At 44.2% G+C, this 22,633-nt stretch overlaps 2 protein-coding genes across 7 annotated transcripts in view; both read right to left on the reverse strand.

Moving 5' to 3' along the window:
• Positions 1 to 9,821, reverse strand: part of chrne (cholinergic receptor, nicotinic, epsilon) — a 31,580-nt gene extending 21,759 nt beyond the window's left edge. Inside the window, exons 1-7 of one of the 2 annotated variants that reach the window (XM_043683434.1) lie at positions 9,699 to 9,806; positions 8,052 to 8,185; positions 7,314 to 7,358; positions 6,964 to 7,073; positions 6,682 to 6,837; positions 1,491 to 1,588; positions 557 to 757 (exon numbers count right to left, since the gene is read on the reverse strand). In XM_043683434.1, coding sequence (XP_043539369.1) covers positions 557 to 757; positions 1,491 to 1,588; positions 6,682 to 6,837; positions 6,964 to 7,073; positions 7,314 to 7,358; positions 8,052 to 8,185; positions 9,699 to 9,741 — 787 coding nt within the window. In that variant the 5' untranslated portion in view covers positions 9,742 to 9,806. Of the gene's footprint in view, positions 1 to 556; positions 758 to 1,490; positions 1,589 to 6,681; positions 6,838 to 6,963; positions 7,074 to 7,313; positions 7,359 to 8,051; positions 8,186 to 9,698 lie in introns of both variants that reach the window. The other variant, XM_043683435.1, reaches the window with a different exon arrangement.
• Positions 9,822 to 13,161: 3,340 nt separating this feature from the next.
• Positions 13,162 to 22,627, reverse strand: LOC122544303 (sperm-egg fusion protein TMEM95-like). 5 transcript variants are annotated; one of them, XM_043683442.1, is made up of 7 exons: positions 22,503 to 22,627; positions 19,909 to 19,965; positions 19,733 to 19,813; positions 18,485 to 18,505; positions 16,980 to 17,060; positions 15,689 to 15,776; positions 13,162 to 13,497 (listed from the first exon to the last, which is right to left on the reverse strand). In XM_043683442.1, the coding sequence occupies exons 1-7, from the start codon at positions 22,585 to 22,587 to the stop codon at positions 13,455 to 13,457; spliced, it is 456 nt and encodes a 151-aa protein (XP_043539377.1). In that variant the 5' UTR covers positions 22,588 to 22,627; the 3' UTR covers positions 13,162 to 13,454. The 5 variants fall into 5 exon arrangements, with proteins under 5 accessions (XP_043539377.1, XP_043539374.1, XP_043539376.1 ...); XM_043683439.1 differs by having other exon boundaries at positions 22,461 to 22,627; XM_043683441.1 differs by lacking the exon at positions 18,485 to 18,505 and having other exon boundaries at positions 22,461 to 22,627.
• Between the last annotated feature and the right edge of the window lie 6 nt (positions 22,628 to 22,633).

Consider the following 22,633-nt stretch of genomic DNA (forward strand, 5'->3'; position numbering starts at 1 on the left):
TGGTGGAGGCTGGTACAATTGCAACATTTAAGAGGCATTTGGATGGGTATATGAATAGGAAGGGTTTGGAGGGATAGGGGCCGGGTGCTGGCAGGTGGGACTAGATTGGGTTGGGATATCTGGTCGGCATGGACGGGTTGGACCGAAGGGTCTGTTTCCATGCTGTACATCTCTATGACTCTATGACTGTGAAACCATTGGAACATACACAAACAGTAAAGGTTGTGGATGCTTCTGGACAGTTACAGCTTACAAGACGAGAATCAACAGATTTTGTTGGGGAAGGGTTCCAATCTCCCTGGGAGGTATTGCTTCATGATGGGATAGAGCATCGTCCAGAACAATCAACCCCTGGCCAGAGGGAGAAGGTGGGAGAAGCTTTATTTGGCTATTCTCCTGGGAAAGCATCATTTTGAAACTTGATTCTGAAATCTTCCCTGAAACTCTCACTCAGCCAGTAGGAATGAGGGCCTGTCAGTTATGAGGTTTCAATCTCAAGCCACTCATTTCCTGCCCACCAATTCTGTACGTCCACGTGGGCAGTTTGTCTCCTTACCTTGTGCTGGGAGGAAGTAGACCAGAACTACCAGCGATGAGATGAGAACACAGGGAATGATGATGTTGATGACGTAGAACAGTGGTTTCCTCTGAATGATCAAGAAGAAAATGATCTCCTGGTACTCAATATCATCCATCGAAAACTGGCTGTTAATGTGCTTCTTAGCTGGTTTGTGTTTTATCGTCCACTCCCCGTTTTCTGATGAAAGGAAGTAGATACTTGGCAGTGAGTTTTGTTTTAGATTAGATTCTCTATAGTGTGGCAACAGGCCCTTCGGCCCACCAAGTCCACACCGACCCTCCGAAGAGTAACCTGAGTATCAGATATTGAGGTATACAGAGAGCGATGGGAACTTCAGAAAGAATTATGCAAGCATTAACTTATACCTAAGAGCGAATTAAATAACAAACATTAGGTACCTGGGAGTGAATTATGTAAACAGGATAGGAGATTGTGGAATGACTAAATCTGATTTAATCAAGTACAGCAGAGGACCACAGGATGGTAAGGGTCAGAATATCTGGACAGATCATGGACAGGAGGGGAAAGTGCCAAAACAGGATGATGTAAGGATCAGACCATGGGACCTTCAAGATCAGACTCTGCACTTTCTGAAAATAAATACAGACCTCACATGACACCAAGTTATACTCCAACAGGTTTATTTGAAATCACAAGCTTTCAGAACACTGCTCCTTCGACAAATTAAGTCACCTGAGGAAGGAGCACGCTGAAAGCTCGTGATTTCAAATAAGTCTGTCGGACTATCACCTGGTATCACCTCACTTCGGACTTTATGCATCCCAGTCCAACACCAGCACCCCACATCAAAATAAATAAATTAATATTTGAGGGCAGTGAACAGATAACACTAATTGGAGCGAGCATCCCAAAGACTAAAATTTAAAAACATATAGTTATTTAACAGTACCAGTGAAATCTTCAGGATCTATATGGATCCACTCAATCAGCGTTCCCTCATCTGTTGATAACTCCAAGTTAATTTCATGGGCATTGTATGCTTGGGACCTGAAAAAAAAGAATTCAACCATTTTTCTGATCAATCCATTTCTTCTTCTTTCTCCTTTCCCAATAGCCTTATAACCCTAGTTCATTTGCATACATCCGTAAAGACAGTTGAGAAATAATCCTGTACCCCATCTCTGGCCATTTCAATATTGAACCGATCATGCCAGCATGTCGACCTCAAACACCAGCCTCCCAAACCACAAGTAACAGTCATTCCTGCAGATAATAAAGACAAAGGTTCTGCACAATTGGGAAAGTCAGACTTTGCAGTTCAAAAGTACACAGATGGTGTACTTGGAGGGGAACTTATGTTCCCATGTATCCCTCTGAATGGTAGTGGTTGTAGGTTTGGAGGGTGAAGTCATATAATAATAGAAATGTACAGCATGAAAACAGACCCTTCGGTCCAACTCGTCCATGCCGACCAGATATCTTGAATTAATCTAGTCCCACTTTCCAGGACTTGGCCCATTTCCCTCTAAGTGGGCATCACTGACAGGTCTGAGATTTATTGCCCATCCTACTTGTGATGATGTGGCTTACTTGGCCATTTCAGAGGGCTGTAATGAATGAACCATGTTGGTGTGAGACTGGAGCCTAAAGTAGGTTGCACCATGCAGGGACAACAGAGTTCCTTCTGCGAAGGGCAAGATGAATTTTCATATCAATCCCACAGCTTCATGGTCACTTCCACTGAGATCAGCTACTTCCAGATTTTCATGTTGGGAAATGAATTCTCATCCTCTGCATTCTAAATCCAAATGTCTGGATCACTCACCTGATAACATAACCACAACACCACTGTGGCAAAACAGAGTCCTTTGCAGGATAGTAAAATTAAATGTTTAGTTATTACATCAGGGATGGTGAATGCAGAATTCACCATCCAAAATATCCTGGATTATCCCTTGAGAATCTGTCTCCTTCTGATGTTCTAGCAGGTTTAACATCAAAGCCTTACTATCCTACATTTTAGTTCCAATTTGAGTTTTATTCACTCGTGGAATGTGAGTGTGACTGGCTGGGACAGCCTTTATTGTCTATCCCAAGTGCCATTGAGAAAGTGGTAAGTGAGCTGCCTTCTTGAACCACTGTAATCCATTTGCTGTGGGTAGACCCACAAAGCTGTTCAGAGAATGTTTCAGGATTTTTACCCAGTGACACTGAAGGAACAGCAACATTTTTCCAAGATAAGATGCTTAATGGCTTGGAGGGGAACTTATGTTCCCATGTATCCCTCTGAATGGTAGTGGTTGTAGGTTTGGAGGGTGAAGTCATATAATAATAGAAATGTACAGCATGAAAACAGACCCTTCGGTCCAACTCGTCCATGCCGACCAGATATCTTGAATTAATCTAGTCCCACTTTCCAGGACTTGGCCCATTTCCCTCTAAACCTTTCCTGTTCATATACCCATCCACATGCCTTTTAACTGTTGTAATTGTACCAGCCTCCACCATTTCCTTTGGCAGCTTATTCTGTATGTGCACCACTCTTTGGGTGAAAAGGTTGCCCCTTAGTTCCCTTTTAAACCTTTCTCCTCTCACCCTTAACCTATCCCTTTGAGTTTTGGACTCCCCCAACCCAAGGAAAATACCTTATCGATTTACCCTATTCATGCTCCTCAACAGCCCCAGCCTATTCAGCCTCTCCTGACAGCTCAAACCCTCCAACCCTGGCAACATCCTTGTAGATCCTTTCTGAACTCTTTCAAGTTTAACAACATCTTCCCCATTCCTGATGAAGGGTTTTTTTCCGAAACATCGATTTTCCTGCTCCTTGGATGCTGCCTGACCTGCTGTGCTTTTCCAGCACCACTCTGATCTAGACTCTGATCTCCAGCATCTGCGGTCCTCACTTTCGCCTAACATCCTCCCTATATCAGGGAGACCAAAATTGCACAAAGTATTCCAAAAGTGGCCTAACCAATGTCCTGCACAGCTGCAAATGATCTCTCAACTCCTGTACTCAATACTCTGACCAATAAAGGAAAGCATACCAAACGCCTTCTTCACTATCCTATCTACCTGAGACTCCACTTTCAAGTAACTATGAACCTGCACTCCAAAGTCTCTTTGCTCAGCAACACTCCCCAGGACCTTACCATTAAGTGTATAAGTACTGCCCTGATTTGCCTTTCCAAAATGCAGCACCTCACATTTATCTATATTAAACTCCATCTGCCATTGGCCCATCTGATCAAGATCCCATTGTACTTCTTTGCTGTCCACTACACCACCAATTTTGGTGTCATCTGTAAACCTCCTATGTTTACATCTAAATTGTTTACATAAATGACGAAAAGTAGTGGACTCAGCACCGATCCTGTGGCGCACCACTGGTCACAGGCCTCCAGTCTGAAAATCAATCCTCCACCACCACCCTCTATCTTCTACCTTCAAGCTAGTTCTGTATTCAAGTGGCTGGCTCAGTGATGAGTCACAGACTAGGACAGATCCCATTTCTATCCCTGAACTAATCTCAGAGGAGGGGCAGGGCAGGTGTTGTTATGGTATTACAAATTATATTGTTTTCATAAGAACGCAATAAGTTAACAAGAAGAGCAGGCATTTGAGGGAAAGAGTTAAATTCATGCCGAACGCTCCTTTGGCAGCTGCATTAGTGCATAGCAAATCCAAAATGTTGGAAGGCTTTCAATCACCAGTGACCTATCTCTCTCTGACTCCTCTGGACTGCCACAGAATCATATTGCACATACAGCATTGACATTGGCTATTTATCAAGAATGATTTGTATTCATATAACATTTAGAGTCATACTGTACAGAAACAGACCTTTCAGTCCAACCCGTCCATGCCAACCAGATATCCAAATGAAATTTGTCCCATTTGCCAGCATTTGGCTCATATCCCTCCAATTTGAAAAAGTGTGTTGCTGGAAAAGCACAGCAGGTCAGGCAGCATCCGAGGAGCAGGAGAATCGACGTTTCAGGCATAAGCCCTTCACCAGGAATGTGGAAGGGGAAGGGGTCTGAGAGATATCCTTGTGGAGGGAGAAGGAAAACATCTTCAAGGTGGGCATCCTTGGAGGAGACTTCGCAGTGACCAGGAGATCACGACGATGTCTCTCAGTAGTGAATACTGAAGCAAAGTATTCATTTAGGTCCTCCCCTACTTCCTCCATCTACCTTCCCTGATCAGCCCTACCCTCACTCTGGCCATCCTCTTGTTCCTCACATAAGTGTAGAATGCCTGAGGGTTTCCCTGAATCCTACCTGCTAAAGTTTTTTCTAGCTCTCCTAAGTTCATTCTTCAGTTCCTTCCTGGCTACTTTGTAACCCTCTAGAGCCCTGTCTGATCCTTGCCTCCTCAACATTAAGTAAGCTTCCTTCTTCCTCTTGACTGGATGCTCCACATGCCTTGTCACCCAAGATTTCTTAATCCTACTGTCCTTACCTTGCTTCAGTGGGACAAACCTGTCCAGCACTATCAGCAAGTCCTCCCTAAATAACTTCCTGTCAACAAAACTGGTATTCCTTCTCTCACATGTGTTTATCCAGCTTCCCCTTATACGTATCTGTATTATTCATCCAAGCAACACACCATTGTGGTGAATTCTTATTACTGTCTGGGTAAAATGTTTTTCTTCTGACGTTCCTAAATGGTATCACGTTGACTATCTTTTAACGATGATCTCCAGCTTTGCTTTTCTCAACAAATATAAACACTGTGTGTACTGTATCACGGCCTTCCAAATTTTAAAGATCTGTATTTTCAAGCCTCCATGTTCTTTCCTCAAATGGAGAATGAACCTATCCTGTTCACCCTTCCCTGGCTCATGTAATCCTACATCATCTTTGTAAATCTTTATTGCCTCCTCTCCAGAATTTTGATATCACAGTTTTCTAAGTGTGGTCTAACCATGTTTCTCATCCAGTGATCTAGCAGCTGTATTCAGTTACATGTAATTGAAGACATTTATATGAACAGTGTTTCAGAACATCTTGTCAGTCTCTCCAGTGCCTGTTCACTGTCTGCAAGGCACAGGTCAGTAAGAATCTCCACTTGGCTGGTATCTCCAACACCACAAGATGCATAGCAACAACTCCCCACGGCTCTTTAAACTGCATCTTCCAAACCTACAAATTTGTCACATAAAAGGACAAGCAGATGCATGGGAACACTTCCACCAGCAAGTTCACAGCTAAGCTGCACACCACCTTAGCTTGTAATTATATCAATATTCCTTCACTATCATGGAGTCAAAATCCTGGAATTCCTTAACTGTTTGTCCAACAGCCCAGGATTGTACCAGTTCCAGACCTCACCCTCTCGAGGATAATTAGAGACCTGCAATAATTACTGTCAAAGGCAGCAATGCCCACATTCCTGAATGACTTTCGTTTAAGAAAAGGAATGCCCTTTTCCAAACCACCAAGCCTATCTTTATCCTGAACCAGATCTGAGGTTGCACCGCACTGCCTCAACACCACCTCTGCACAGGTTCAGGACCCATCAACCCATCCAGCCGACAGGGAGTCAAGCGTATCAATCAGACTGGTTTCTGGGCTGGGAACCCGCTCCAAATAAAACAACAGATGCCTCGAAAGCGGACCTGCTTTAAACTGAGACATGGAAGCAGGATTAGATTAGATTAGATTAGATTAGATTACTTACAGTGTGGAAACAGGCCCTTCGGCCCAACAAGTCCACACCGCCCCGCCGAAGCGCAACCCACCCATACCTCTATATTTACCCCTTACCTAACACTACGGGCAATTTAGCATGGCCAATTCACCTGACCTGCACATCTTTGGACTGTGGGAGGAAACCGGAGCATCCGGAGGAAACCCACACAGACACAGGGAGAACGTGCAAACTCCACACAGTCAGTCGCCTGAGGCGGGAATCGAACCCGGGTCTCTGGCGCTGTGAGGCAGCAGTGCTAACCACTGTGCCACCGTGCCGCCCACTAAATGGCACATCTGCGATCATGGGCTCTTCCCCATTAAATATCAGGACCCATGTTCCAGGAGCAGCTTGGACGGGAATGGGTTTGGAAGAGGAGTTCTGTCTGTGGTATGTACTGGAGAAATGAAGTGCTTCCTCTATACTTGGAATCTGAATCTTACCTGAAGACAAGGGAACAGTTTTGCCAGTCGAATGGAAAATATGTCACAGCTATTGCACAGGCACTCCGGTATATTGCAGGTGGCAGCCAATAGATACTGCCGTCATTGGAGACTAGAACATTAGCATAGTAAGCAATTTCAAAACCACCGTCAATGCTACAGAGAGGGAGAGAAAGAAGAATCAACAGTCAGGACATTACAAAATGTGACATCGTTCTGATAGAATCAGACAGCTGCAAATGAACGACGCAGAGGAATTGACTGCAGATTGGAAACACCTACTTGTTTTCAAGGACAATTTCCGGCAGCCAGACCATCCGGGAAGGGATTCTGACCAGCTCAATACCTGCATAATCAGAACTGTTCCAAGATAATCGATAATCTGTCCATTGCTGTTTTTTTTAAAAGAAAGGGAAATGTAAAACCGTGTTTATCCAGCCTTCCTGCTGGACAATCTGTGCGCATTATAGACTGGAACTTGACCCTCAGTGAGTGTCATTGAAATGCCCAGCTTGAAAAATGGTCTCACTTCTGATTCTCACCTGAATCTCTGTTCCTCCAAGATTAACAATAGGCACAGTCAGTACTTTCTACATTGTTACTGCCACAGATCTGGTCAAAGTAATACTTACAATTTCAATCCATACATTTGTGGTAAGTGTTTCCTCTTTTTCTTTCTGTTTAGGAATTTTAAAAAAAAAGCAGATGTCACTGTGTGTGTTACTATTTGGTAGAACATCTAATGTTTGCAAAGTTGGAAACTGAGTACATAGAATCCCTACAGTATGAAAGCAAGTCATTTGGCCCCTCAAGTTCACTCTCTAAGCAGCGGCCTACCCCATCTGAGTAACCCAGCATTTCCCATGGATAACCCACCTAGCCTGCACATAATGGGTCATTTAGCATGGCCAATCCACCTAGCCTGCATATTCTTTTGACTGCAGGAAGAGGCTGGAGCACCTACAGGAAACCCGGGCAGGATATGGGGAGAATGTACAAACTCCACGCAGACAGTCACCCAAGGGTGGAATTGAAACCGGGCCTCTGGCACTGAGGCAGCAGTGCTAGCCACTGTGCTGTTCACAAGGTCTCATGTTTTCCTAGTAATGTCAAGGACATTGTGTATCATCCTTTTATGTCAGGGATTCCAACACTTCATATCACTTGAATCCCATTTAGTAAGTGATAGGGTAAAATAGATTATCAAATTGGATTTGAGCCAATCACATTGGACAAGTTAGGTGAGTTGAATTAGTTGACGGCAGACAAATCTGTACTGAAGAGACCTCACATTGGTCATACAAAGAGCTGGGATTCTTAGATTCATTCAAAGGCACTGACAATGTTGATACTTTTAAGAGTTTCCTTACCAATGAGATGAGATTGGTTAATGTAAGTTTCAGAGTCACATCAATGACATCCCCATAAAACCTGGCTGGTCGAATTCTCGCATCATAGTTGTCGAACAATACATTCAGCAGTTTCTCCTCTTCATTTGATCGAGCTGTATGTTAATTAGAAATTAGTTTAGGTCACATTTCCAGCAGTTGCAGTGTTTTGCTTGTATATTACAGATTAATGGATGATAAAACTGTGGTCCAATAGTAACACCAGAAGCTACTTGAGTGAACCTAGTGTCATTTGCTAATTCCAATTATTTAGCAATCTGATCTAGTAAAGTCCCAAGGACTGAACTTGCCCTCACAGGCTGGAAAACAAGACTCAAGGCTGCTTTTGAATTTTAAAGTCACTCCTCCAGGCAAACTTTGGAGTGTTTATGATGGTGCCTGCCTTACATTGGCATTGAGACAGGTTTGAGGATGACAGCTGGAGGGCCAACTCAATTCAAGAATTCATTTACTGCACAGAAAATCTGTCTCCTTGGATGCTAAGTCACAGTGATCTTGCCTGTATCTCTGGGCTAGAAGGTTCAGGTTCAAGACTCATCTGCCCCAGACGTATGTCAGAGCTTGTCTGAGCAGATTGATTAAAAAATAATGAGATAGTAAACACTCAGAGGGCCCTTCATTTTTGAAGACCCACTCTTACAAATATTTTATCCGAAACGCAGATTCATCGATAGAGCAACTCCTAATTGCATCCATACTCAGGGATATAATCTTAAAACTGGAGCTGGCCCATTCACAGGCAATGTCAGGAAGGATCTATATTTATGTTCATAATACTTGGGACTCTTCAGGAGAGTTCTTCCTCTGTCTGGAGCCAAGGCAAGGGCATAATTTTTAAGTGAAACATTTGAGTTTGATTCATTGTTGTCACATGTACTGAGGTACAGTGAATAGTTTTGCATGCTACCTAAGGCAGATCATACCACACAGAGTGCATCATATCATACAGAGCCACGCGGTCAGCCAATGTCGATGCAGCATGGGGTCCCTAACCTATAGTCTTCAACTAACAACCTGATTCAAGAAAAAAAAATCAATGGAAAACAGGCAAAAGCGTGAGTTTTTGTCTGCCTCATTGTTTCTAACTGTGATCGTTTCTAAGTCAAACCTTCATTACTAAGCAGAATGTATTTTCACATTTTTGTATGTGGGATCTTGCTGTGCGCAAATTGGTTGTCTGATTTAGAACCATGGGTTACATTTCAAAAGTGGCTTTCTGACTGTAGAGCACTTTGTTTACAAAGCCACATTTCACCGTCTCCGTACACCGCAAAGTCTTTCTTATTTTTCTAGTCAATTTTAGACACTATTTCTGATTTTCTCTCTCTCCTAACACTGCTGGTAGGCAAGACAAGCATACCTTAGCAGCGAAGTCACAAAACCTACCAGCAACCAATCTGTGCATAATCATGGCATTTTCATTTCTGTTTCAGGCATACTTCAGATTAAAAGCTTCAAATATACAAATTATAAAATCCACCTGGAAACGGACCTGAAAATCTCATTTCCAATGTTGATTAAGACCAGTGAGAATAACACATAAGTAAGCTAGTTCACCTTAAGCCTTCGGGTTTCCTTTTATTTTAACTGATTGACAGTGAGTCTTACCTTCAAGCACCAAGCAGAGGATCAGGAGAAGTGTTAGGGCCATAGTGGTCTTTTCCAGTCCTTCGCACGAGTGTGCTGCTCTGCTTGCGAGGGGCTATTTTTGGGTTTCTGGGAAGGGTTTCACCCATCCTCTCGATTGAGTCCCAGCTGTTGGCTAGATCTCTGGAAGTTTCTGGGATTGGCAGCTGGTGAGTTAACCCTGCCCACCACAGTAACTCTATCTGTCAGAGCGACAGCAGGCCTAAGTGTCCCAGGAAGAGTAGTGAAGCTGGAAGAGTAGAATTTACTCTTTGTCTGCCTGTGGGAGGAAATCAGAGCAGCCGGCAGAAACCCACGCAGACATGGAGAGAATGTGCAAACTCCATACAGACAGCCCACCCGAGGCTGGAATCGAACCCTATGGCTGTGAGGCAGCAGTGCTGCTGACAACTGAGCCACCGTGCTGCCCCTATAGCTCAGACCCTCCAACCCCGGTAACATCCTTGTAAATCTTCTCTGCACCCTTTCAAGTTTAACAACACCTTTCTGATACCACAAAGACAAGAATTGAACACATAACACTTTTCCCGACCTCAGGACATTCCAGAACACATTACAGCCAGTGCAGTATTCCTGGCATGGAGTCACTGGTACTATGCTGGTAACACGACATCCTATTTACATCCTAGAAAATAATAGGATCATGGACAAATTATATGCTATTTAATGATGCTGACAGAGGGACAGATATGGGTCACCACATTATTACACATCTCTTATCTTGACTATCCATCAGGACCTTGGCACTCATGACACTGCAGCACTGAGGTGTCAGCTTTGATTTTTGCACCTAGTCGTCTGAAGTTAAGCTGAAACACACATGGGAAAAGTGGCATTGAGACAGATGATAGATTGTGATATTGTGGAGGATAGGCACAGATTTTACAAAATCTGCAAGCGAGGAAAATGCACCTTGGGGGAATAAATGTATCTTGTCATGCATTGAGTAGTTGTGTCCTGGAAGACAGTGCCTAGAAATGTGTTCGGGAGAGAATCCAATTGTTGCAGGGATGGGAATTGCAGGTTTTCTGATGAGCAGCAGAGGGCGCCTGTGGCTCAGCCTGGGGAGGCCATTCAGCCTCATATTGATCGCCAGCCTCTAGCCCTGCCTTGTGGCTGCAGTGGGGATTGCAGCTTCCCCCCAAACCACCACTGCCACTTCATATTTCTCAGTGGAACTTTACACTTTTAGGAAATTCTCTGTCACAAGTAGCATTAAATTTTGCCAGTATGCTTTTGTGGGAGTCTTTGCACAATGAATATTTGATGCCTGGTTTCACAAGGATACCCAAAACATGGCAAATAAAACTAAAAGATTTATCCTGGTTCCAGGTGAAGGTACCTGTGGGTTTGTGGGTGGGGTAGGGGGTCGGTGGGGAGAGTGGCACAAGCCAAGAACTGTCGAAGGGAACGGTCTTTGCGGAAGGCAGAGAGGGTTGGGGAGGGGAAGATGGTATTGGTGGTGGGGTCTTGTTGAAGTTGGCAGAAGTGTTTCAGGATGATGTGTTGGATGCGGAGCCTGGTTGGGTGGTAGGTGAGGACCAGGTGGTCTCTGTCTTTATTGTGTTGGTAAGGGGTGGTTTAGAGCAGTGGAGTAGGCAATGGAGGTGGTGCAGCGGAGGGCTCTCTGGATGACAGAAGGGGGGACAAGCACATTGTTCAAAATAGGTGGACATCTGGGATACTCGCGAGTAGAATGGAATTGAGAGAATAGATGGAGTTCTTGTAGGATACTGGGTGGGAGGAGGTGTAGTCCAGGTAGTTATGAGAGTCCGTAGGTTTGTAGTAACATCCGCCTGGAGACTGTCATTGGAGATAGAAATAGTGAAGTCAAGAAAGGGGAGGGAGGTGTCCAAGATGGACCAAATGAATTTAAGGGTGGGGTGGTCGTTGTAGGTGAAGTTGGTGAACTGCTCCATGTTAGCCTGGGTGCAGGATGCTACACTGATGCAATCATCAATGTGACGGAGGAAGAGTCGGGGCACAGTGCCTGTGTAGGCACTGAAGAGGCACTGCTCGATATACCCAACAAAGAGGCAGATGTATTGGGACCCATCAGGGTGCCCATGGCCACCCCCTTGTGTGGGGCCATGGAAGGGTATCAGGGACGAGCAGTCTACATTGGGAAGGGGATTCAGTGAGGGGCCTTTCACAGGCAAATCCTGAAGGAAGCCAGGGTGGCAGGACATAGGACATTTAATAGGAGGGGGGTAGACACGATGGGCTGAAATCTTGTTGTGAAGTGAGAGTGGCAGTCCACGCAGACTCAGGTACCCTCCCTCCCCTGGCATGGGGTGTAAGGGCTGGGTGGATTGGCTGTGGGATGTGCAGGGTTACAGGGAAAGGGTGGGTCAGTGTGGACTCAACGGGCTGAATGGCCTGCTTCCAGACAGTAGGGAATCTATGATTCCCTCTGTCGCTGTATTCTTTAAAGTTGTATTATTTAGTTTATCGTTCACCAAGCCACATGAGGAGATATTAGAGTGTGTGACCAGATGTTTGGTCAAACAGCATTCTAAAAAGGAGAGAGAGAGACATACAAAGGAACCTCAATTATCTGGCATTCAATTAACCAAATTTCGGATTATCCCAACAAGATTGCAAGGTCATCTGGCATTCGATTATCCGGTATTCAATTAACCGAACAAAATACTCCCCTCCCGTGTCCTTCGGATAACCGAGGTTCCTCTGTACACACAGAAACAAACAGTTTGAGAAGGAAATTCCTTAAGACCTTGGCAGCTAAAGGCAAGGCTGTCAATGATGGTGCAGTGAAAATCGAGGTAGGATAATAGATCAGAACAGGACGTCAGCAGAGATCTCTGGAGGCTTGTGCGTGATGGGGAAAGGGACGAGTGGACGTGTTTGAAAAACGCCAAACTAGCAAGCGAAAGGGGGAACGCGACTAGGTGTGAGTTAGGATAAGGCAGCCAAGTTTTGGATGAGCTGAAGTTTTACAGAGGGTGGAAGGTGGAAACCAGGCAGAAGTCTATTGGAATAGTGGAGCCAAGATGTGGCAAAACAAAGAGTTTCTCTTCAATCTGACCCAAATTGGCTGTTGTGTTTTCTAAATTACAACAGTTCAAAAATAATTTGTTGAGTCATGATGCACTTTGGGACATCCTGAGATAATTCAAGGTACTATAAAAACACAATATTTTTCTCCCTTATCCAGCCTAATTCTCTCTCCAATCTCCCTCGGATAATATGAGCCATGACACTTACACTCCACACCCATCTCCTCTGATGAAGGGTTTTTGCCCGAAACGTCGATTCTCCATGCTCCTCGGATGCTGCCTGACCCGCTGTGCTTTTTCAGCACCACACTCTCGACTGTAATCTCCAGCATCTGCAGTCCTCACTTTCGCCATCTCCTCTGAGTAGTCACATATCACAAGTAAAACACGACCAACAAACATGTCGTATCATTTCATTTATTGTGGAGTTTGGAGGTTATGGTCGGTAAAGATCAGCAGAAGTACATTATTAAGCAACAGCAGTTCTCGAGCACATGTTCTTTACAGTAATGTGAATAAATTAAAAGCAACGACAATTGAATCGGTTTTCAAGTAGGACTAACTTTTCTTTGAATATACAGCTTGATTTAACGAAGGTTAATTTGGATTTATACAACAAGGCAGCATCGGAACCTGTCTGTAGGCTTCATGTTCACATTACAATTTGATTCTGAGGTGTGCATTCTCTAAACTCCGTCCTCTACTCAAACTGATGGTCTGCCTCAGCTCGGAACTTCCTTGATCTGTTGGGAAAGATTTCACAAAATTTTGGACATTTTTTGTGGAAAGGAAGAGAAACGCACTGGATTCTTAAACTGCGAAACAAAAACATGAAATTATGGAAACTGCCAGTGAGGCAGCAACTGTGGGGAGAGAGAGAGAAAAAAACAGTGAACGTTTTAGGTTGATGAACTTTCATCGGAAAAACTTGTTTTCCCATAGCACCTTGCATGATCTTAAAAAACCAACAGTCCCTTACAGCTAATGAAGCATCTTTTGTCAATTGTAATCCCGTTGTAAAGCTAGAGGCACATGTGCACTGAGTGGTATAATGGTAATGTTAATGTTACTTTATCAGTGATCCAGAGGCCCAACCTAATGTTCTGGACACATGAATTTGCATCCCACCACAGTGAAGCATGAAAATTTAATTCTAGAAAAAGCTGGAGCTGCAAGGTAGGTTAATGGTGTCACATTCAATTGTGAATGGTGGTGGTCAATTAACAATTAACGGGAGGAGGGGGAAAGGTTGTTGTAATTGACCCCATCCCAAATCCATTCCCTTCACCAGCAATGACAGAGGAGCCCAGCACATAAAATCAAAAGACAACACTGATGCATTTATAATCCATCTTGGCCCCATGCGATGGTCCCAAGCATCGCAGGCACCAGTCTTCAATCAGTTTGGTTGAATGTGATGTTGAGAAACAGCTGATGTGTGGATATTACAAAGGCTATGGACCCTGACACATTCCAGCTATGGTACTGAAGACTTGTCCTTCAGAACTATCTGCAGACCTAGCCAAGCCAATCCAGTACAACTACAACATAGACATCATGTGGAAGGTTACTCAGGTGAAAAGCAGGGGCAAATCCAGCCCAGCCAATTACTGCCATATCAATTTACTCCCTATCGTTAGTAAAGCAATGGAATGGGTCATTGACAGTGCTATCAAGCAGCACTTTGAAAGGAAATAGAGTGCTCACTGATGCTCAGTTTGACTCCCACCAGAGCTATGATTTCACCTGACTTCATTATAGCCCTGGTCAGTAAAGATGAATTCCAAAAGTAACATGTACAGGACTGCCACTGAAATCAAGGCAGTATTCACTCTATCCACGCCCCTCTTGATTTTATAAACTTCTAAACGGTCACCTCACAGCCTCGGAGACTCCAGGGAAAATAGCAGTCCTACCCTGGAAACATCCTTGTAAATCTTTTCTGCACCTTTTTAAGTTTCACATCTTTCCTACAGCAGGGAGACCAGAACTGAACGCAGTATTCCAAAAGTGGCCTAACCAATGTCCTGCCGGGGAAGAGTGAGGCCACTGCTTGGGGTGGGGGTGCGGGGGGGGGGGCAGAGGATCCTGCCGGGGAAGAGTGAGGCCACTGCTTGGGGTGGGGGTGGGGGGGGGGGGGCAGAGGAGAACACTTTAAGAATGAGATAAGTGTCCTGAAAGCTGTTTATTTTTATAACATTCCAACCAGGATCAGGCAGCTCAGCAGACGGTGGGGACTGAGCCTAGAACTGTCCCATTTGTTTGGCCAGTTTGAGTCACCATCAGGCAGGCTGCTTGACAGAGAATTTATTTTAATATTACCAACTTCTTCCCTTGCTCATTTGTGTCAGGTTTAAACTGAACAATGGTTACAAATGCTGTAACCTTTCCACTCTGGAAATACATGGTTCAGAAACTCCAGCTATCGGGAAATACATGTTGCAGGCTGCAAAGACTCATGGCACAATTTTAGGACAGTGCTTTGGGTGTAGAAACAGTTAAGATGCTTGGATAAGTAAAACTATTTTTATTACTGTTTTGTAATGTTTGTGCTTCCAATAAGTGTCTTATATCTGCAGCGTTTACTGGTACATGTATTTGTGGTTAGGCATTCTGATTTCATTTTATAACCGAGAAAACTCCAAAATTTGGAAATAGCTCAATCCCAAGCATTCTGGACTAGAGAGGTTACAGCGTATAGTAGAGAGAAAGACATGTTACAAAGGCTGTTAATCACATTTACTGGGAAGCTTGATAAACACTTCGAGGAGAAATGAATAGAAGGTTCTGTTAGAGGGAATTGAAGAGTGGGGGGGGGGGGTGACAGGAGGCTTGTTTGAAGCATTAACGTTAGCACAGACTATATGGACTAGAACGGCCTGTTTTGTTGCTTTAAGTTACAGGCAATTTGGTCGTAATCTCTCATTAACTTACTCGAAAATGAGCGTTATGCAACCAATCAATATCGAGCCGGTTGATAGGCCAACTATCAGATAAATGGATTCTTTCAGATCTAGCCTGTCTGTTGGAAGATCAAGGTGAAACGTTAGAATCTTGCAATGTAGACGGAGGCTATTCAGCCCATCATGCAAGTGAAAGCTCTTTCAGAGAGCTATGCTATTCATCCCTCTGTTCCCATGTCACACCCTCCCCACAGCCATGAGAAAAGGGACTTGTTACTTTGGTCAGTTTGATCCCGGTGATGAGCACTGAACTGTCCAGCTGAGCGAGATGTGGCACCCACCCTATAGAGTGTTGGGCAGCTGCAGCCCAAATTATTATCCTACTTGCTGCCCTAAAACCCCATCCTATCCCACTGCTGTCCTTCCATTCTCCCAATGTACAATGGCAACACAAGACCAGATCATGAGCTTGGTGGTTTCTCAGGGGTTAGTGGTGGTGGTGTTCTATTTTATTTATTCACAGGATGAGGGTATTGCTGGCTAGGCCAGCATTTATTGCCTACCCCTAATTGCCCAGAGCGCAGTTCAAGAGTTAAGCACATTGCTATGGGTGTGGGGTCACATATAGGTCAAACCACATAATGATGCTAGTTTCCTTCACTTAAGGAGATTAGTAAACCAGGTGGGTTCATGGATTTGTGGATTCATGGTCATCATTAGACTCTTAATTCCAGATCTTCTATTGAATTCAAATTCCACCATTTACCGTGGTGGGATTTGAACCCAGGTGCCCAGGCATTATCTGGGTCCCTGGATTAACAGTTACAAATACAGGAGGGATTTGAGAGGGAAGTGGGGAGGTAGAGGTAAGAATACCTGTTGGGAGTTGGACATTGGGCTGGAAGGTGAGTTTCGGTTTCTTTGCGGCTCAGTGGATAATCTTCTAGCCCTTGAGCATCTACTGTGTCAGGTTTCATGTCCCCTTTACGATCCGTGCTCAGAATGGTCTCCCCTTCAACTTCACTACCTATCCATCCAAGGAGTGTCTTCTCAAGCCTCCCAATCTGCATCAGCTCTCAATTATTCCACAGGCCTCCCTCCTCCAATAAAGGTACATTCACACAGGCCTCCCCTCACTCCCAGAAGGCCCTGACCCTGTCCATTCATTGGGTGGGCCCCTGTGAAAGTTGACTGAAATGAAGTTGCCCCATATCCTTCTGACTGTCCCTGAAAACTCAGGCCCTCAGTGTTTGGAGACATTGTGGCCCTGCGTCTCGTTCAACATTGAGGGTGGTGTGATGGTGGTGAGAGGCTTTACTCACTAGGCCAGCAGGTCTTCAGACTCCAGCAGTTGACCTCCACCTCCAGGCACGTGGTGCAGTTTATAACAGTCGTGGAGTCCCCTGGACAGACAAGGAGAGCAGGACCAGTTCAGCAACAACCAGAAGCCATTCCGGGATATTCCAACGATGAGTTGCTAGACACCTTTCCCACCTCCCCCCCCCCCGCCTCCACCCGCCCGCCTTGATTGTTCAAGCAACAGGAAAGTGCAGAGCAGGTCAGGAGACATTGGTGAAGGGGAAATAACTGTTAGATTAGTTGGGGGGGGGGGCATTTCAAACCCCAGTAGCTGATGTTATCTTCTGTTGGGGCTTGAGTTCAATTTCCATCTGATGTCATGGGATTCCAACCTGGCTAAAACTGCCACTCATTCACCTTCCTCTTTCTCCTACCACCCTGCAACTCTTGGCGAACTCTTTCCCCCTCTTATCTCTCTCTCTCCACTGATGTTCCATGATAAAATGCTTCCCACTGAGGTTCCAGTTCTGCTTAGATGTATTCTGAGGCTTAGTGAAGCAACATGAAGAAAATGTGCTGCAACTTTTTTTTAGGCTTCTTTTATTCCAACTCAGCTTTTCTTGCCCACATCAGTGTTCAAGAGATTAGCCCTTAATTCCTGGAGACCACAGAACTATATAAGCAGCGCTAGAAGGTTGGCCAACCTGATTACTCTAACATTTCACATATTTACACCGTTCAGCTTTCTGTTTAAATAGGAAGGTGAGGCATTTTGACAAGTGTTAGCTTTCACCAGCAGGTGAAGCTTCTATTTCCAGGGTGGCACAGTGGCTAGCACTGCTGCCTCACAGCACCAGGGTCCCAAGTTCAATTCCACCCTTGGGCAACTGTCTGCATGGAGTTTGCGCATTCTCCCCGTGACTGTGTAGGTTTCCTCCAAGTGCTCTGGTTTCCCTCCAAAGATGTGCAGGCTATGTGGTCTGGCCATGGGAAATGCGGGATTACAGGGATAGGTTAGGGGGTGTCGATCTGGAATGGGATGCTCTTTGGACGGTTGGTGTGGACTTGATAGGCCAAATAGATGCTTCCACACTGCTGGGATTCAATGGTTTCCACTCTATAGGAGCCAAGGGGTCAAAGTCTCTCTCTGTCTGTCCTGAAGTCACATGACACCAGATTATTGTCCAAAAGGTGAAACAACAGTGCTCCGAAAGCTTGTGATTTCAAATAAACCTTTTGGACTATAAGCTGGTGTTGTGTGACTTCTGAATTTGTCCAACCCCGTCCAACACCCGCACCTCCATATTATCTCTCTCTCTCTAAGATGCTCTGAACAGGTTCGGGATTAAGCCAAGGAGACTTCCTGATCTGTGAGACTCAAGACATGATTACACACACTGAATTTCCAATGGAGTGCATTTTGGTGATATTTCCATAGTGGGGCTTTGAATTCCAGGCTGTCCATCCCAGATCTGATAGCTTGCTGTACCCTAACCCTAATTTTAAGGAGGCTGTAGGCTATACTCACTGCATTTGGGGGCACACATGGCTGCAGAGAAAAAAAGAAGAGTTTAATCAATTACCAAGAAGTAGCACTTCTATCACACCTTTAATGCATTGAAATGCCCCAAGACAACAGCATTGTTATCAGAACAAAATTTACATGGGCAAATATTGGGTCACGAGACTAAAATCCTGGGCAAATAAATAGGCTTTAAGAGGCACTTTAAAGGAGGAATAGGCAAAGATGTTGAAGGAGAAACCTTCGGTGTTAGAGCACTACAGGCACAGCTACCAATGGAAGAGTAAAGGTAACGTGATATATGAGAGGGTGGAAGTAAGGAGATACAGATGTCACAGCACAGGGAGGAGCGAAGCCATGGAGAGATATGGACGAGCTATTGGACTGGGTTAGCAAGTACAGGCATGATGAGTGACCAGCAAGTCAGGATACAGGTTACAGAGCTTTGGATTCACCAATAGCTTTCTGACCTGGCCTGACTGACAGCAAGTCTGATGCTGCCACAAAACCATACAGAAAACAAGTAGAAAATGTCTGACCTAATTTTTCATCTGAAAAAACAATGAGATTCTCCTGTGGTTTGCTCAAGAGTTTTCATAGATTTGCAATGATAGAGTGTCTTTCTCAATCTTGGGATGTCCCAGAATGCTTTGCAGCAAACTCCTATAAATACCAATGGGATAAGATGATGAGATAATCTATTTTTGGTGGTGCTGGCTAAGGGATAAATATTTTTCAGGATGCCAGCGATAACATGTCTGCTCTTTAAGAGTATCTCTTTACATCCACCTGAGAGAGCACAGGAGGGGCCTTTGTTAAACTTTTCCACTTAAAAATGACACTTCCAACAGTGTGGCACACTCTCTCTGTACTACAGTAGGAGTACAATGCTAGACTTTGTGATCAGGTTTCTACAACATGATTTGAACCAACAATTTTCTGACACAGAGACGACCCACAGTTACGCCACAGTCAACTCTATTAATATCCAGTAGTGGGAGAGTTATTATCCAGAGCACTGTCTCTGAGGCAGAAGGTGAGAGAAATTAGCATAACTCCAAACAGCCACATAATGGAGCAACAGCTCTCACTGTTAGATGAACATCTAGTGTTGACAGTTGTCTCTGATGAATGTGGGTGCCTACCATCCACTTTTGCCAACTGAGTGTTGCTCATGTTTGATGTTTGAGTGAGGATCTGTCTTCTGGACGGCAACAATTATTTTAAAAGTATGAACAACAAATGTCTTCTCACCCTCTTGGGTCAATTTTGGAAGCTTTACTTCATAGAGCCAGTTCCAAAAGATAGGCAAGTCTGTTAGGGTCTGGTTGATCTCTGTGGAGACAGATGCACATGCAGAGATTGTGATGGTCATTCTCAAGACTAGCATCTATAGTATAGTATACAGGTAGAAGAATAATCCTGCCTACCTATCACTCGTAGAACACGGTGGACCTTTTCTGAGATCATATCAACCAACACTTCATCTGGGTAGAAAAATAGCAGTATCATATTTTTACCATTATTGAATAAAATTGATCTCTTATATATTAGAGTTGATCTTTCTCTGCACGGTCTTTACAGCTGTAACACTATATTCTGCACTGTGCTCTATTACCCGGATGTAGTTATGTGTTTGTCTGGTTAGCAGCAATATGATATTTTTCACTGCATCTCGGTACATGGACAGCAGTAAATCAAATCAAAATTCCATCCCACAGAATCTCAGTGAAGCCCCTTCTTATTCTTTTCCACTGGACAGAATTCTACTGCACTCAAACTACTTCCTTTCCATTACCATTACAGAGAACTCAAACATAATCTTCCCCCCCCCCCCCATTTTATAGGAAGACTTAGGAACCAAATGCCTTCCTGTGCCTTCTCATTGCTCATGGACAGGTTTCTCTGATTGAGGAGAGACCTCAACAAATGAATGGTCTGTTCCTGTACTGTAAATACTTGCTAATTAATGTTTCCACAACTGGAAATCTGATAATACTTAGAGGTAACAATAATGATCTTGATTTAAAGTACCTCTATTTGTCTGATTTAGCCAATTGCAAACAGTCTTTCCTAAAAATAAGGCAGTGGTGATTCTAACAAATAAAAATAAATGTATAAGAAATAGGGCAGGGATGACAGAAGCAAGACAGCGAATGTTTTAATTGCAAGGAGGAAGCAGTGTTAAAGTTTCAGGCCTGATCGGGTGGTGGATACAGACCAAATAGTAGTTTTCAAAGGAGAAGAAGAAACACAGGAAGGAGAAAAAATAGTTGAAGGGATATGTGGAAAGGACACAAAAGTGGAACTAACTGGACTGGCATTCAAAACTGCTGCCAAATAGCTGTTGGTGAACTGCATCACACAATGATTCTATTCTGTAATAGGTCACCTCACCAAATAGAAATTTATTCAGGTCTGCATCTGTGTACTTTGTGCAGTTTGTAGTCTCTGTCAGTGCCTTGTACTCCCCACACAGCTTCTCGAATCTGTCTCTTACTCTTTTGTGTGGAAAAGCACAGAACATACAGGCTTCAGCCTTCAATGAAACTCCCAGCCAGAAGCTGGCCACCATCACAGTGCTGGCTGTCTTCATTTGAAACCTCACGAAGGACAGTTCAGTAAAGAGGGTGCAGGCTAGTGTAACTGCTCAGTCTAACAGCTGTTGGTTGTATGTGTTTGAAATAAACCAGTTAATTTCAGGTTTATTGGGCAATTAACAGTGTTCTACATTCTATGCTGTCATAAAGATAGCAGAGAGAGCTGTTGGTGTCAGTAACATCGCTTGGCTACTTCTGGTGATTCTATATTTATTCTATGGATGTAGGCTTGCTCGCTGAGCTAGAAGGTTCATTTCCAGATGTGTTGTCACCATATTAGGTAATATCATCCATGAGCCTCCAGCTTTACTGATGATGTTACCTCGTATGGTGACAAAACATCTGAAAATGAACCTTCCAGCTCAGTGAGCAAACTTACACCCAGAACCTCAACCTGAGCTACAAATCTTCTCAAAACTTATTAATATACTTCTTGTGATTCCTCGTGATTTAGAATAATTGAATTTGTTGTCCATTTGAATTTGGCCAGATTTTCCAAAGGTCTTAAATTGTACATTGGGGACAGAGAGAGAGAGTGAGAGTGAGAGTGTGTGTATGTGGTTTGTTTGTGTGTTTGTTTTGGTTAGCAGGATGGCTGACATACAATGCAGAGTTCGTCAACAGCATGGGTTCAATTCCTGCACTTAATGAGGTTACCATGAAGGACTCACCTTCTCAACATTGTCCTCGCCTGAGGTGTGGTGACCCTATCTTTAATGAGACAGCAGACCTTTGGTCTGGTCGGACTAAAGTGACTTTACCTTTTAAACAGTACATTACAAATACTGGCAGGCATTTGAGATACAAATGACTGGAGTTGTCGTATCTTAGCAATACGAAACAAATCAAACTGCCATCCCTCCTCTGTATGTACTATGCCTTGTGAGAAAGGGTTTCTCTGATTTTCATTTCTGGTTAGATTTTTAAAAAGACAAGGGTTATTGTATCTTTCCCTACCTCAGGATACCCCCAAAGGCAGCCAACATCATCAATGACTCCTCCCAACCTGGTAATACTCTCTTCCGTTAGACAAAAGATACAGAAGCTGAGACGCACAGCTTCAAAAATGGCTTTTTCCCTGCTGTTGTCGATGAAAGGACCACTCCAATTTCAAATCTAACGATCTTGCTTTCGTGCACCTCCTGTGCACCCATGACCTTGCCTGTCTCACTCTATCCAAACAATTTATGTTCTATATGACCTTGTTTGTTGTGATCTGCCTGCGCTGCATGCAAAACAAAACTTTTCACTGTACAATGGTACATGCGACAACAGTAAACCAAAGGAAATGGTTTCACGGTCATCATTGGTCTCTGTATTAATTATAATTGCCTGCCCTTTGAACTGTCAGGAGGTCAGAGTGCTTTTGTTTTCAAATCAGCCTGTTTTGTGATGGGTCACCTGCTCCACAGGTAAGGACACACCTGCAGCACCAGAAGGGGCCTCAGAAGCAGAGAAAGTGCTGCCACCTTCTGGGGAACGACCGCCAAACCCGCCCCGTGACGCCATCACGTCGCCCCCCCCCCCCCATTGTGTCGCGGGTCGGCGCACTGAC

Source organism: Chiloscyllium plagiosum, chromosome 48, assembly GCF_004010195.1.
Source record: "Chiloscyllium plagiosum isolate BGI_BamShark_2017 chromosome 48, ASM401019v2, whole genome shotgun sequence".
Lineage (NCBI taxonomy): Eukaryota > Metazoa > Chordata > Chondrichthyes > Orectolobiformes > Hemiscylliidae > Chiloscyllium > Chiloscyllium plagiosum.